The 15,724-nt window shown below is 40.6% G+C and overlaps 1 protein-coding gene across 8 annotated transcripts in view; it reads right to left on the reverse strand.

Moving 5' to 3' along the window:
• Positions 1-112: 112 nt before the first annotated feature.
• grip1 (glutamate receptor interacting protein 1) overlaps positions 113-15,724 on the reverse strand; it is a 69,446-nt gene continuing 53,834 nt past the window's right edge. For 6 of the 8 annotated variants that reach the window (XM_085387889.1, XM_085387885.1, XM_085387886.1 and 3 more), the window contains 10 exons: positions 14,897-15,041; positions 13,906-14,045; positions 12,477-12,680; positions 12,244-12,397; positions 11,198-11,309; positions 8,942-8,974; positions 7,269-7,379; positions 7,060-7,176; positions 6,824-6,970; positions 113-6,735 (listed from right to left, as the gene is read on the reverse strand). In XM_085387889.1, coding sequence (XP_085244015.1) covers positions 6,427-6,735; positions 6,824-6,970; positions 7,060-7,176; positions 7,269-7,379; positions 8,942-8,974; positions 11,198-11,309; positions 12,244-12,397; positions 12,477-12,680; positions 13,906-14,045; positions 14,897-15,041 — 1,472 coding nt within the window. In that variant the 3' untranslated portion in view covers positions 113-6,426. Of the gene's footprint in view, positions 6,736-6,823; positions 6,971-7,059; positions 7,177-7,268; positions 7,380-8,941; positions 8,975-11,197; positions 11,310-11,613; positions 11,653-12,243; positions 12,398-12,476; positions 12,681-13,905; positions 14,046-14,896; positions 15,042-15,724 lie in introns of all 8 variants that reach the window. The other 2 variants (XM_085387890.1, XM_085387884.1) reach the window with 2 other exon arrangements.

Here is a 15,724-nt window from a genome sequence, read left to right on the forward strand (position 1 = left end):
AATACTTTACAACATCCCTGTTCCTTTAAAGAAAAATACAGTTTGGTTGGTTGGTGAAGCTACATGGAAACTAATCTGACCCACTATTTCAAATGGCAGTGCAATGCACGTGTGTGTGTGTGTGTGTGTGTGTGTGTGTGTGTGTGTGTGTGTAGGTAGGTGGATGTCTTGCTGAGGTGAATCACTAGAGTGCAAATCCCTGCAATGTTATACACACATACACACACACACACACATACAGGCTCTAACAAATACACACCCACACACATGGTAATGTTAATACATGCGCACAAACACAGTGTGTATGGCTTTAGGTCTCACTCATCAAACCTTTGTGAAGCCACACCCCTCAGCCGTGTGGCTTGTTCCCATTGGTGGAGCAGTTCTCTTGGCTGAACCTTAAAACACTAACATCTATGTGTTAGCCCTCAATTCAAGGCATTAGCTCTATATTAGCAATGTAAACCATTTCCTTAGACCTTGTTAGTTCCCTTTAGTCAACCTGTAACTACTACCTCGGCTAAATGCTAGCTGCAAGCTAAATTATAGTTCATGTTAGTTATGTGCTAACATAAACCACAAATCAGTAGAAGCTGACATAAAACTGACATACTCTCTTGTTAGCAGACATTTTTAGCTCCTTGGTTACCCGTTGTGTTTACCTACCTACAAACCAACCAAGCCCTTGCTATGTTAAGTTGTAACCACACCAGTAAATAAGTGTTGAAAAATTGTACAGCTAACTTACCACCCATGTACTATGTGCAACTAGCCACATGTTATAGTTAGCTCTAATGCTCTGCATCAACTACCACATGCTAAACTGTAGTTCTATTATTTCCCATGTTAGCTTTTTGCTAACAAGAGAAAAACTTTGTTTTGCAAATGTAAGCCCTGTGTTAAAGGTCTGTAAGGGCTGTGCTGGCACTAGCCGTGTGCTAACATAAAAAGTTTAGGTTTGGATAGCTCTTTATTCATATGCTAATTAAATTACTTATACGCTTATTAACTAATAAATATAGCAAGAAATGGGTGTTACACATAGAAAGCCTAATTTTCTTGTTCTATGTGTATAGTCATGCGTTATGGTTAGACTAGTCCTATGCTCAATGTCTGCTAGATACATACTAATCATGTGTTAGTAATGTCCTCAGACCAAGTTAGGCTGCTCACTTGTCAGTTGAATTTGATGTGTGGTATATTGCTTTTGCTAAAATTAGAAACCGTGACTTAGTACTAACCATAAGCTAAATAGCTCTGTTATCCCCATGTAAGCTATGCGTTAACATAAGCCAAAAATCTGTAAGAGATCTTCAATGGAGCTGAAATACCCTTATGTTAGCATTGGCTGCATTACGTAAACCCCGTGTTCAACATCTGTTGGTCACATGCTAAAATGTATTTCTGTTATCTGTTATGTTTGCCTAATGCAAATAAGAAAAAAAGTCTTTATTTAACACATTAGCCCAATTTTAAAAATGGGCACAAGTTTTGCTTAACTGTGTCCTGACATACAATAGGATGTTACAATAAATGTTAGCTTTGGCTAGCTGTTTAAATATATGCCAACCAAGTTCTTTCTTTGTGATTAGCTAATAAACATAATAATAAATGGATATCAAACACAGCCAGCCTATGGTCCTTGTGTTATGTCTGTTATGATTACGCTAGCCCTTTGTTTAGTGTCTGCTAGCCATATGATAGCTATGTCCTTAGATCAAGTTAGCTTGCTCAAGTGTCAGTGTAATACCAGTGTTTCAGCCTTTTTCTAGTCAAGATGCTAAAAGACATTAATTAGCTCTACAGCTAACCGTACCTTAGTGAAGTGCAAGGTTTGTGCTAACAATACACAGACTGTGCTAGTACTGGGATAGCTGTGTGCTAACATAAAAAAAATGTTGGTTAAATTTAAGCTTTGGTTAGCTGCTTTTACCCATGTGCTTACAAGTCTCTTGCTATGTTTATTAGCTAGTAAACATAGTTGGGATAGTAGTTTGTACTGTGTTTATAATTATGGGTATGCTCTGCGTCTGCTAGCGTAATGCTAACTACATACTAGGCATTTTCTTGCAAAAAAACCCAAAAAAAAAAAAAAACCCATCTGAGCTTTTAGAAATTTTTGGGTAGACCAGAACAGCCAATTACAACTATCCACATAGAAACAGCCAATCACAATGCTAATCCAAAGCACAGCAGCAACTATTGGAGTGTTTGGCTCAGGGATGCTGAGGGAGGGTTCTGATTGGCCACTTTAAATAGTGAGTTAAGACTAAGGTGAGAGCAGGAAGATGTTGACATCACTCGAAAATAAACACTCACTCACTCTCTCTCAGACACACACACACACACACACACACACACACACACACACACACACACACACAGTGTTTACTGTAACAGGTTTCCTGTTTTAACAGGATTTTTTTTCTTTTGTAACATAGTTTTTGTGATTATGAGATGGTGTTTTCAGGGTTTGATGGTTTTTGATGTGAACAGCGATGGGGACTGAACTCTTTTTTTTTTTTTTTAATCTATTTTACATATTTTCTGGTTCAGTCACCATGGAAACAAACAAACAAACAGAATTGACAACAGTCAATCAAAAAAAACACACCAATTGATTAGCATAAGAGATCACTGTCACTGGGGCTGGGGAGGGGAAGTCGGGGGAGGGGCATGCGTGGCTTCTTCCTGGAAGCTGATTGGTTGTCTTTGTGTGTAAAAAAAGAACCAATCACAGACAGGCAGGGAAGGAAATGTTTATGTTTCTGATTGGTTCCAGCCAATCAGCTGAATTTTTCAGAACTGCCGTCCATCATCCTGGCTGCCTATTGGTCAGGGGGTAGATTGGGTGGGGCTTGAGGTGGGAGGGGCTTAACTGGCCTTGTGTTTAACGTGTAACATACACACACACAGACACGCACACATACATACACAGTGTGGCCAGTCCAACAGGTGTAAACAGTAGAAAAAGTATTATTGAACTTGCTCAGTGTCATCATCATCATTATTATTATTGACAGCGTGGTTATCGTAACTCTTCCAGCCTGTAGCTCGTCCATGGCACAGAACTAAAATTTTAACAGTAAACCCTTCGTTTCATTTAGGATGCTCCGATCAGTATCAGCTGATCATTAGTGAAAATGCACCGTTTTTTTTTTCCTAAAGGTAAAATTCACAAATAATTATTTAAAAAAACATAATGATATTGTCCTTTATATTATATATAAACAAATTTCTCTAGTTGACATATTAAAGCATATAAAGTAGCTGTTCTGAAGCTTTGGATCCTACCACATGTTCTCCCTTAGCAGATGGAGTGTGCCCAGTGTTGCAGAGGTTCCTTTTTTGTGTTTTTTGTTTTAACTTAGCTTGCCAAAATTTTAAATTAGAAACTGCATAATTAAGAAACATGTTTATAGGAAGTAGCCATTAATAGATGGTTTTCCACAAAATATTTCAAACTGTTACTTTTAATGGGAGGCAATGCATTCCCAAATTCCTAAGACGATATGGACTATAGGCACTTTTGGACCAAAAAGCATCAAAGATGTATAGCTTTCCAAAATACACTTTCCAGATATACTAAGCTAAGCATGGTTTGCAGATTCTTTTCTATTCAAACTGCCTACATACCAAAGATGGACAATTTATTTTCCCAAGGAGACACATGCTAAACTGGGACTGTTTTGGAGCTGAAATAAGCTGAAATAAGTTCTGCTCAATATTATTTTTTTCTCTTTATAAGTTCATTGGTGCAGAGCTCCACACCAGTCCCAGTTTCTCATGGCCTCCTCCTGGAGCATAGATATGCAGAAGTGATGTAAAAGCTGAATAGCATTAAGTATACATGAAAAATCAAATTACCTTGCCCTCACACAGAGCCAAGGTAAAATTATTTCTCTGTGCTTTGCTCCATTTTTTAATCACTGAGAGTTTTATATACTCAGCTGATGTTACACCCATTTTTATGCAGGCTTTTTAAATGTACTTTTTTGCAATTACCTTCTGCAAATTTTAACCTAAACTCTTTACCACAGTGATTTATGTGTTGAAATGTTTTGAGTTGTGTTCTGTCAAATTTTTAGTATTCCTTTCTAACCATACTCGAATTTCTTTTAGAACTTTGGTGATGGCTAGCGGTTCTCCAATCGTGCATATCATGTGTATCTAAAAAAACTAACAAAGGCTTGTTTAACAAGACCAATAAAAATTTCTCTGGTCCGAAAGCACCTTATCTTTGTCTTTTCACTAGCTTCAAGCTGAGGCGCAACAAACATAAATATATATGCAGCTGCAGGTTTTCCTGCTCAGTAAAAACCAGTATTGTAGACATGATCAAAACAGCAAAAGGTGACCTCTAGCGACCACATAAGGTATTAACCCAAGAATGGCTCCTACAAGTATCATGTTTCAATGTCCAGCTCTGGTTTAAAACTTTAAAACAGTGTTCATCCAGAGACCAACATCTCTGCTCAAATGCTAACTTTTCTCATATTATTCATCTGTATAGCGGCAATGGTTAGTAATAATGTAAATTTTGTGAATGGCGTCATAAAATATTAGAACTGTCAGTTGTAATTTATGGAGAATTTAGGAAATTAAAGTGATAGAGAGCAGGTTACATAAAATATAGCAGCCGTTCAACAGTGGAGCCAAAGTACAAGCCAAACCTTGTACAGTTTTAGTTCAGTAAAGTGCATAATCGAACTTGACTAAGTGCTAGTTATTATTTTTCCAATAGAATGGTAAATAAGAATGCAACAATGTTAAAACCCCTCAAAGCTGTCTGTCAACCTCTGCCAACTATTTAAACCAAACTAGTGAGCCTTAGTGTCTGAATTTTATCTGGTTATCATGAAAAACTACACCTGGTAATGCCCACAGGAATAAATCTCTGGGTTGCCAGACGAACTAGCTAAGGAGGTCTTTCCTTTTGTACTGTTTAATTTGGATATCTCTTCAGGTTTCCATGTCATGTTGAGCATTTATTTTAAGGAGGTACATCTCATCATAACCTTATGAATCCAACCTTGTATACTTGCCAAACCTCACCTAATCCCAACCATTTTTGAGCTCGAACTCTCTTTCTATCGTCATTTCCACTTATACCCTTTCTTCAAAACCTGCAGTTAACCAGAACCATTTTTATTCTCATCTCTTAAACCAACCTTCTGATACCGGTTTCTTGTGGGATCTGTACCTTCTTGTTCGAAAGCTTCTTTCTTTAATTCTATGTGGGGCAGTGCCTAAAACTACCTTTCCATCAACCTTCCAATGTCAAGCATAACTACTTGGAAAAGTTACACCTTCAGTAAATTCAGACTTACCGTCTTCTGCATTCTGAACAATCTAATTTTTAGTGTACTGAGGACCAGTTATTTCAGCTGGTTAAATATCAAATAGAAGACTTTCATAAGGATTTCTTATACACAAGCATAAGGATTTAGTAATCAGTATATGTTCAGTAATATCATCAGATGTAGACACTGATCAGAGCATCCCTAGTCTCCTTGGCAACTGTTATGCCCATCAGCAGGTTTCGGTATCTGGACTAGTGTCCCATCAGTCTTTGTGCTGCTGTGGATCTCGGCCAAATGCCACAAATCTGGTTCTAGTAGGCCCAGGATCCAGGATGGACTTCCCCAAGCACTGGCCATGGCAATGGCACAGTATCCATAGTTCCTTGGCCAGTGAGACCACAAACATGAACCATGCTTTGACCAGTAAGACAACTAGATTAGCCTCTGGTTTCACTAGAAACAATAGCCATTGTCCTGATCCCACTAAGACCAGTACCTGTGTGTCTTGGTATGCTAAGACTATTGGCTCAGGTGCTTGTTTAGTAGGACTTTGGTGGAACCTGGAACCATAATTCCAGAACCCATGTGTCTTCAACCTAGAATTCTAGGCTTCTAGAACCAGTAACCATCAATCTTAAAAGAGTAAGACCATTGGCTGCGGCACTGACTTCATAGGGATATATTTCTCGGCTTGTAGACCGTTAAGACTATTGGCTGTAGTTGTGGCTTCAGTAGAACCAGTAGCACTGGCTCTGGGCTAGAAGGACCAATAACTATTAATCTTAGACCAGGTAGGCCAGTAGCCCCAGTTGTGGCTATAATAGGATCATTAGAATTCTGGTTCCAGTGACACTAGTAATACCAGTATACAGAACTGGTTCAGGTTAAAAGGTGTGGAGTTGCTCCAGTCCATCACTGTGCTTTCAGGCTGCTTTAGCAGTTCAAGGGTCAAACTATAGTAGTCAAAGGTCATCCAGAGGGTGTGTGTAGCACCATGGGCGGTCTACTCCGAACCAGTTTAAACCAGTTTTAAATCAGTTTGATTCAACTTTGTTGTCCCCTTTTTCCTCACGATCTCTCCAGTCTGGTGTGGTTGAATCCAGTGTGACATAATTTTTGTCTGCTATAAGGAATTGTTTGTAACCTGCCCCATCCCAATCCCTGTCCCAAAGCCATCTCCTGGTTGGCTCCACTTAATTGGACCACTGTCCTCTCCCTGGCCAACAGAGAGCTCTGAGGATCCCAGGTCACTGCCAACTGGCTGAGAGGGGTGGCTGCTGTTGGTTGTGCCATCGGTGTGATTGGCCATCAGGGTAGAGGAGGAAGAGGATGAAGGGTTTCGGCTGATTACAAGCTCCAAGCGGTTTGGAGACTCTGCAATCAGGGGAACTACAAGGCAGCAGTCAAAGTCCCTGGTCCGCACATGGTTAATCTGTAAGAAAAAAGAAATCTTAATTTAAACCAAGAAATGAAGAGTTGAAGGTTGTGGAGAGATTAGTGAAACTGGTATATTTTTGTACCTGTAGTATTCGGTCATAGGCTTTGAGACCACCCCGTTCCGCTGGGCCTCCGGGTCGGATGTTATTAACATAGACGCCGCGGTCCAGCAATCCATCAGAAACGCTGAAACCAAAATCCTCCAGGTCTGTCGCCTTCTCCAGAGTGAGCTATGAGTACAAAAACACACCTGTCAGTTAATAAGGATCACAGGGTTTGTGAAACTCCCTAAAGAGAGCAAACACAGGCCAAACATTACCTTGTGAAGTTCCACAGGGTTCTGGTTTAGGATGTCATTTACTTCCTGTCTCATCTTCCTCATGGCGAAGGCTCGGCGCTGAGGGTCAGAGGGCAAGGTGTTGGATCGAGGAGTCACCTGAGAACAATCACAAGAAAGTTGTCTTCAAAATCAATATTTCACAAAATAACACATATCACAGAGAGAGGTTAAAGGTCAGCAGCATGTACTTGTGGTCTGGAGTTGCTGCGCTCCTGGAAACTCGCCTGGCGTCCCAGTGTGCTCCGCAGAGGGGTGGGATCATGGTTTAGACTGAGGGTGGAGCCTGACATGATGGTAGCCTATGAGAGTCAATCAGAGAACAGCAAGCGCAAACATCCAATCAGAACCGGATAAATAGCAAACATGGTAATTAAAGATTGCTGCCTTTGAACCCAGGTGGCAGGAAAGGACCTCTTTCTAATCATACATCACTATTATTTACTGTGCCTCTACTGATGTTTCTGAATTTCCATTCCTAGGATCTGCTGCTGTTTTTGAGCAGGCTCAACTGTTGTCACCATTGACTGTTTTAACTCATATTTACTGACAGGATCTCTTGTTTTGTACAGTTTAATGGCCTGTAATATGAAGCAGGTTCAACATAACAAAGAAAATCTGGCTTTGCTTACTCTGATATCAGCAAGCAGCCACACGAAGGTGGTTATTGGTACCATTCAGGTCTATACAGTAAACTGTTTGGGGGAGTTTTTTGGCATACACTCTTTATATTCCCAGTGTGTCATTATGTTTTCCAGTGCTTTTAGATTTCATTTTAATATTTATTAACTGGAATTTTCTAACCTAGCAGTAAGTTTGACAACACCTATCAGGAGCTGATGATCTCTCTATAATAAACACACACCAGCCACATTTTTTTTTCTTTTTTTTAGGTAAACCTTGCTATTACCTGGTTGCAGAACTATCTTAATTCTTCGAAGTCCAAGTTGGAACTTCTTAATGTCATCTTGATGACATGTAGAAATGCACCATGTCATTTCTACATGATTGGGTGATTAGCTAATTGCTTTAACAAGCAGCTGAACATGTATACCTAATAAAGTGTCTGGTAAGTGTATATTACTCTATTTAAGGCTTATAGGAAAATAAAATTGCTTTAAAACGGCAGTTTTCCATTTTTCTTACTGGTCAGGGAAATAAAAACTACATACTAGTCATCAAGGTGTGAGGGATCTTCTAAGAATCAATACTGATTGATCAGTAGACTAAGGCTTTGTACATGCAGGTCTCTTATCTCAAGCATAGCCGACATAATCTAATAAGACATGAACTCTGAAAGCTCAGCATTCAACCTGAAGTTAGCTGTCTAATCATAAATCCTGCTTCGTAGTACAGACCTCTACAGATAGATTCTACTTTTGAGCTCACCCAGAGGATTTCAACTCTCTGACTGTCAATGTTTGATGATTGTGCTTATTTTCCACATCACACCCTTTTTTTTTTAAATGGCTAAACTTCCCAACCGATGCCCACTTCAGCCAATCAGAATCAAGAACTCATCAAACGCATGCATGACTGACAGATCTGCTTCATGACTGGCAAAAAAACAAAAAAAAACAAACTACCCATGAGGCCTTGCGCAAGCTCTCCAAGCATGCCTTGCTCAAACTGCCATGCCTGGTGCAACAACATGACTCTGCCATGTGACTGTGTTTGGAAGCTGGGTGATGTCACTAAGATGTCACAATGACGTCACCATGGTCTGCTGTTAGAATGCAGTTAGAGTCACATTCAAAACCAGCAAACATGTCAGATGTTTGACAACGCTGGAGGTCCAGTTAGAGGAGACAGAAGAAGAGGAGGACAGGAGGAGTTAGTACAGGGGAGGGAGGATGGGGAATACCAGAGTGAGGAGGTGTGTCTCCTTTCCAGACTCCTGGAAGAGAAGGAGTCTCTTTTTTACTTCTGTGTGCCAGAGAAGGTATAAACATGTAGTTCTTTCAGCATGAATTGGACAAATATGACTAAACTTTGACTGTCAGTCCTCAGGGCTGAACAATAAGCCTCTCATCAGTGTTCACATCACTACATGATTATTTGTGTTAACAGTTTTTGTCCAGTTCAATAATTAAAGTGATCAATATTTCAGCTATATTTGGTTTGTCTTCATTCTTGTGGATGTGTGATGTGGTTTTTAAGTGTTTCTGTGGATAAGAAGAGCATTATAGTTGAGCTCATTACAGACTTCCAGCCTGTGTTGCTGTTCAGATCAAAATATCAATGTCATCCTGTAACAGTGCAGTGTATTGGGCACAGGAATGCTACAACTGTTTATTACAGAAGGTCTATACTGTAACTTCTCCAAAGCCAAGTGGGGAGACTTGATCTGGCTTGCTGTCCAAATGTTAAGTACTTGTGACAGTGTGGTGTATGGGTCACAAAAAGTTTATCTGTTTTTAAAAAATGCTTAATGAAGACTGTAAAAAGTTCACTTATGTTGAGCGTCTTTTTCAAATTGTGTTGAAATTGTGGACTTCAACCTACAAACCAGTTTTTAAATTGTGTTAATCAGCAAAGTAAAACCGCAGTTATGATAAATATTTTATGCCATACTTCCTCAAAACTGTCCTCATATTTAGTGCAGGAAGAAGCTATAAAAATGGGATTTTCTAAGGACAGTGACAGTTCTATCAGAGAGATTTATGACACTTAGTGTGTTTGGACTGTGTTCTTAGTAGTGGTGCAACGGATCAAAAATCTCACGGTTTGGATCAGATCAATTTTCGGATCAGCAAAAAAAAAAAAAAAAAAAAATGTTAACATTTACTTATTAACTTATTTAAGTATTTTTTGCCTATTAAAAACATTCAACTCAAGACTCATTCCACGGAATTATATAAAAACAAATTAAGGTGCAATATAGGGCAGTACAGGGCTTTGTATCTACCACTCCGCTGTGATATAACGAGCGGTCACGGTCACGTAGCTTTCCGTTGCCCTGGAGGTCGACCCATTTGTAGTTGGGCAACAGAAGATGCCTGGGACAGTTCAGCCATAACTTTAAACTTTTCCTGCTCATACATGCCTGGGTACGATCTTGTCACTGAAGTGGACGCGCAACGGGATATCATAGCGTGGCTCAAGCACGTTCATCACAGTTTAAACCCCTTGTTTTGCACAACGGAATACGGCCTCCCGTCTGCAGCTAAACACCCCAGTAGCTTTTGTAATAGCTTTAGCCCGGTTGGAGTGGGCAGCAAAGGGCTGCTTAAATGCCGCAAACTCCTCTGCTCCTCCACTTGGACCGCTTTCGCTGACCATAACTATTGCTTAACAGACTGACCACGCGCACCATACACATACTTTTTTGAATCTTCGGATCACGTGCGTGCCGAACCGTGGAGTGGGATTGGTTCAGATAACGGATCAGCCGTGATCCGTTGCACCACTAGTTCTTAGTGTGTAGGGTAGTTTTTTTTTTGTTTTGTGTGTCATAACATTGAGACGACTACTGAATGTCACAGATGCCAGTCAACAATCCACCAATGGCAGACTGCAGCGTAAACGCTGTCTCCTGGTGATCCACAGGAGGAGTTTCTACACCTTCAAGGTGTCAGGCCTGTGATGTGCCCCCTTGTCTTATGGTAGACAGGAATTTAATGTAAATAACTACCACATTTGTACAATTTGAAATTTACAATTTATATTTGCATTTCAATGTTTGTGGTTTTCACACTAATAAAGTCTAACTGTTGCAACTCTGATTTTTTTTGTGTGTGTGATTTTAGGTCAATTGTGTTAATACAGTATGTCAAAATGGAAAATAACTGTAAAGACATACATGTGAGATTTTATTGAAAGTAAAATCAAAAACCAAATAAACTCAACTCCAGAAGGTTAAAAAATTAGCCTTAATCCATCATCTTTTCAACATTTTTTCTATCTTCTTTGAGAAAAGCCAGCCTATCAAACTTCACAGTGTAGGTGCTGGTATCCATACACCAGAGGGCGATGCAGAAAGGCATTAGCATCTGAGAATTCTTCATTTGCTGAATAAAAATTTCAGAAGCCTTACTCCTGCTAATACTCAACTCTTACTGTAAATACTTCTTCTACTGCTAACACTTCTCACTATAGTAGATTTCGTGGCGTTCCTCACCTCCAGCTCTCTGAGGATGCCGCTCTGTCCACAGGTCTCCAAGTCCTCCAGAGCCTGAGACCAGAAGTTCTCCTCCTGGTCTGGTTCTGTCCCATCATGTCCCACATTAAACCTGAGAGGGAAAGGTAACAGGTCAACCAGTCAGCATGATGGGTACACACACACACACACACACACACACACACACACACACACACACACACACACACACACACACACAGGAAGCTAGTGGTCATGCTGGAGAGTGTTTTTTTTAACAGGAGGGGGCATGGGCAGTGATGACATACACATCCACCAGGTATTGATATCGGTGTGGCGGGGGTTAAAGGTCACCAAGTGAGGGTATCTGCTGGAGGTTACTGGGTGTCACAGAAGACTGTGTGTGAAGGGTTAAAGGTCAAAGGTCACTGTGGTACCTGCTGTCAGAGATTAGACCGCTGGGCAGATTACAGCCTCTGCAGAAAGACACACTACTGTTATTGCTGTTAGCTCAGTGCTACATACTCCATTGTTCTGGATGAGGAATGCTAACAGCTACAAAAGATATGCTGCAAAATGTATCCGTGCACATCCATCTTCAGGCCTCTCTTCTGATGTGCTTCTGGGTTTAAGGGTATACACATACTAGGCAAGCTGAGTTTGTTTAGACTGATCTTATCACACAGTTTGAGCATCAGTGTCATAGTTTCAGTGAACTGCGCCAGTTTGTGATGTAGAGGAGGAGGATCGAGTATCTGTACCCTCAGTATTTCATCTGTATCTGATAATTCATGGGAGAAAACTTGAAAAATTGCATTCTGAGTAAATTTGGAAATCACTATGTGGCATAAGTGGCTGCTCAAAACTAGTATGAAAAGCATATTAATCCTTCTCCCTCCTCTGTAACAGTTTTGAATAATTGTGTTGATCAAAGTACTTTAAGCCCTGAAAACAGCTTGATTAAACCTGGAACAGTTGAATACTGTCTGTTATATAACAAAGGTTATTACAGTTTTCTTTACTCAAGCTTTTATGTTTTTCACTGTGCCGTTCACTCAGTCTCTCACCCTCCGAGAGGTGGCCGGTCCCAATCATCGTCATTCAGACCCAGATCCGACAGTGGATTGGCTCTCTGGCGAGTGGAAGATGATGATTGGCTGTTGCTTGTCTTGGCGCTGCGCCACTCGTGGAAACTGTACAGTGACGACTGAAAAGTAGGAGCTACACACACCAGCAAAGGAGAAGTGTTTCATTACTGAGGCATTAATGAGGTCAGCAGAGGTCAGAGGTCGGTCCCTACCTGGGGTGGTGAAGCTGCTGTCCATGTTGGATCCATCCCAGGACTCCACAGCGCTGTCCACGGACGGCAGTGTGCTGAATGCTCTCTGGCTTGTCGGAGGTGCAACCATGACAACAGGCTCCTCCTCCCCATCCTGGTTCTCCAGGTTAGGCCCCACTCCTGGCCCCAGACCCGAACCAATCACGCAAGACTTTGGGCTTGACACTGCAGACAGACGGAGTACGTTTGTCAAACCACCAATGTGCGTTCGTGAATATAAATGTGTAAATCTGTAACTCCACTGGAAGTGACACTGTGTCCCGTCCCTTTAATGAGCTGTACGTTCAACTCTTCCCCTACCGCAAGGGGTCGCCACAGTGTTATGGGTAGCTCTGCATCTTTGATTCGGGAGCTTTATTCCCTTCCAGACAGAAAAGAAGGGACTGAAAAGGGGACTTTTCGCTTGTTGGGTGCTAGTTTGCACCACCAAACTATGGAGCCACTTAATGACCTGTACAAATAACGACCATCATTCAAACCTCTCCATGAGGTGTTAACAGCAGCGATGGCATAAAAGTGCAGGTTATAAAACTTCCCTAATGAAATCTTTAAATTACGGTAAATTATATTCAACATGTGCTCTGTGGAGGACTGTTTATAAAAATGGTTCTAATTCTTGAACAGTTAATGTTTAACTTTGTCAAACAGCCTGAATTAAAGCTTAAAGTCTGACTGTTCGATTTAACATCCAAACCACCGCCACAACTTCAAGCTGGATAAAACACAAAGCAATAAAAAGGAAAGTTGATGCCGAGGAGGGAGACAGGGTTGTCAGTTTCTTTTTTTCAAAGATCATAACTGGTGCTGATATTTTGATGTTTGAATCATTTGAGTCACAGAGGGGGAACAGAGGCTTCAGAAAGTTGCTGAAGTGGAACGATGCATTCAGCCACTGCACAATGTGTCTCTCTGAGGCCATCTTAAAGCCATGGAGCTGTAAAAGGAGGTTTCCTTTTCATGTGCAGCCGGTTTCACAGCAGAAGGCTTGGCAGTTTGGTACAGGTAACTGCACGATCAAAAAGCTTTTACTTTTCTTTCTGTTTAAAATGAAAACTCCCACACAGCTGCTGTAAGATCAGGACTAGAAAACAGTCTATGGGCTGCTTGTGTGCAAGAACAAAACTTATAAGTTATTATTTTGCTCTTATATCAGGACATATTTGTTACAATTAAATGTCCAAAGCTGGTGAAACAGTTGGTCGTGAATTATTCTGCTTTATTAATAGTTTATAAAGGCTACTGAGTGATTGTTACTGGTTAAGTAAGCTGTATGAGACACACTACACAAGCCTGGCTCTTGATGTGAATCTCATTTCCTTGTGTTTTGCATTTGCTGTTGATGCTTGTGATTATGAACGGTGTTTATGGTGTGAAAAAAGCGTCTACGTACGTTCTCCCTGCTTCTTGATCTTCAACGTGACCGTCTCGCCCGCCTGCTGCAGCAGACTGATGGCTTCACTCAGAGGTTTCCCCTTCAGGCTGCTGCTGTTGATCGCAAGAATACGGTCGCCTACATGGATCGCACCAGTCCTGTAAACAACACCAAAACACACAGAAATATACACTCAGGGTTCAGCAACTCAAAAATCATACTTGACAAGACTTTAAAGAAGACTGGAACTGAGTTAACAGTCTCAGGGAAACACAAATATACTTATACACAAAATAGAAATGAGAATCATTTCTGTAGGAAAGAGGTGAAAACCCAATTGATGATGAGGAAAATAATTATTTTTAAACAGCAGAGGGCGACACTCTCCACTTCATCTGGCATCCTAAGCTTATCATGTCTGTCACGGTTTCACTCCATATTTCATTCCTCCAGTCACTGATGTTATTTTTAGAAAGATGAAAAATCTTTTCTTATTTAAAATTTCCTTAATTTTTTATAGTGAGACCATTTAGATGGCCTGCGCTGATACTGTATTTCTTATTTTATACATCATTAAACATAATCCCTCAGATTTAGGCAGCCAGCTTTAGCATTTCCTCTGTTTACAACCTTTGACATAAAGATGGCGTTTACACAAACAACCCTGGTTCTAAGCTTCTTAGTGTCTGAGTTTCTGTAAATAAAATGCCGTATTAAGCACAGAATGTATTTAATACTAATCCAGAATCATACATAACACCAGCAGGGAACTACTAAAGACAATAGAGCCTGCACTAATGATTAATAATAATAATAATAATAATAATAATAAACATCTATTTATGGCACTTTATAGTGAATAAATGCGATCCTCCAAATAGCTGAAAAGAACAGAAAACTAGATGTGCTGATTAAGTGATTAAATAATCCACAACCTTGACATGTTTTCTACAGGTGTGACCTGTAATTAATTTTTTATGTAATGTAATTAGAGTTCATGTGCGTGCACCTCTCTGCCAGCCCCCCCTTGCTCAGAGAGGAGATGATGATGGGGTCGAAGGGCTCCTCGGTGCCTGAGATGGTGATTCCCAGCGGACCACCATAGCGTTGAAGCTCCACTGTGTAAATGATGCTGCCAGACACCTCCTGTTCATCTGGAACATTCAATAAAGATTGATTCCACATAAGGTCAGTGGTGAACAGATGATCAGGAGAAGATGGCATGGGAAGGGATGATGTGGTGACACAGACTAAAACACGCTAAAACTAAGCCAGAAGTGCAACGTTTGTCCTGAAAGTAGCATTAGACACCTCCTTTAAACCTTGAGTAGGTTTTCAGGGACTTAAGGACCCTGTGTACCCTTAAGAGCGGCTGAGGACATTTAGAAAACCTTGACTGGGATCTATATCGCCATTAAAATGTTCTAAAGGTTATCAAGGTCCAGGGTCTGCCATAAGTTTAGTGAAATCCTCAATCAAGGTCAAAGTATTCAGCAATGTTTGAGTTAGTTTTGAAAAGAAGAGCCACCCTGGTAAGACACTTGAGAGTCCTTGAGGAGTTGATGGCAGATTTCAAGCAAACAGTTTGCTTTCCAGTCGTCCTTTAGGACGGTTGACGATCCGGCTCTACATCTAGTAGTAGTAGTTCTAGTAGTACCTTAGTAAATTTCTGTTCGTCCTTATGGACGATCGAGTCGATTTAGAAAATATGAATGGGGTCCTGAAGGATTCAGGGATGTTCTAGTTGGTGTTGAAGATACTTAAGATTGTGCTGGTCCCTTAGAGTCACTGATAAGGTTTGAAAGAATTTGGCCATCCTGAAGATCACCAACAAGAT

The sequence above is a fragment of the Rhamphochromis longiceps genome, linkage group LG17 (assembly GCF_057381845.1).
Source record: "Rhamphochromis longiceps isolate RC_006_pf linkage group LG17, R_longiceps_female_GT1.1, whole genome shotgun sequence".
Lineage (NCBI taxonomy): Eukaryota > Metazoa > Chordata > Actinopteri > Cichliformes > Cichlidae > Rhamphochromis > Rhamphochromis longiceps.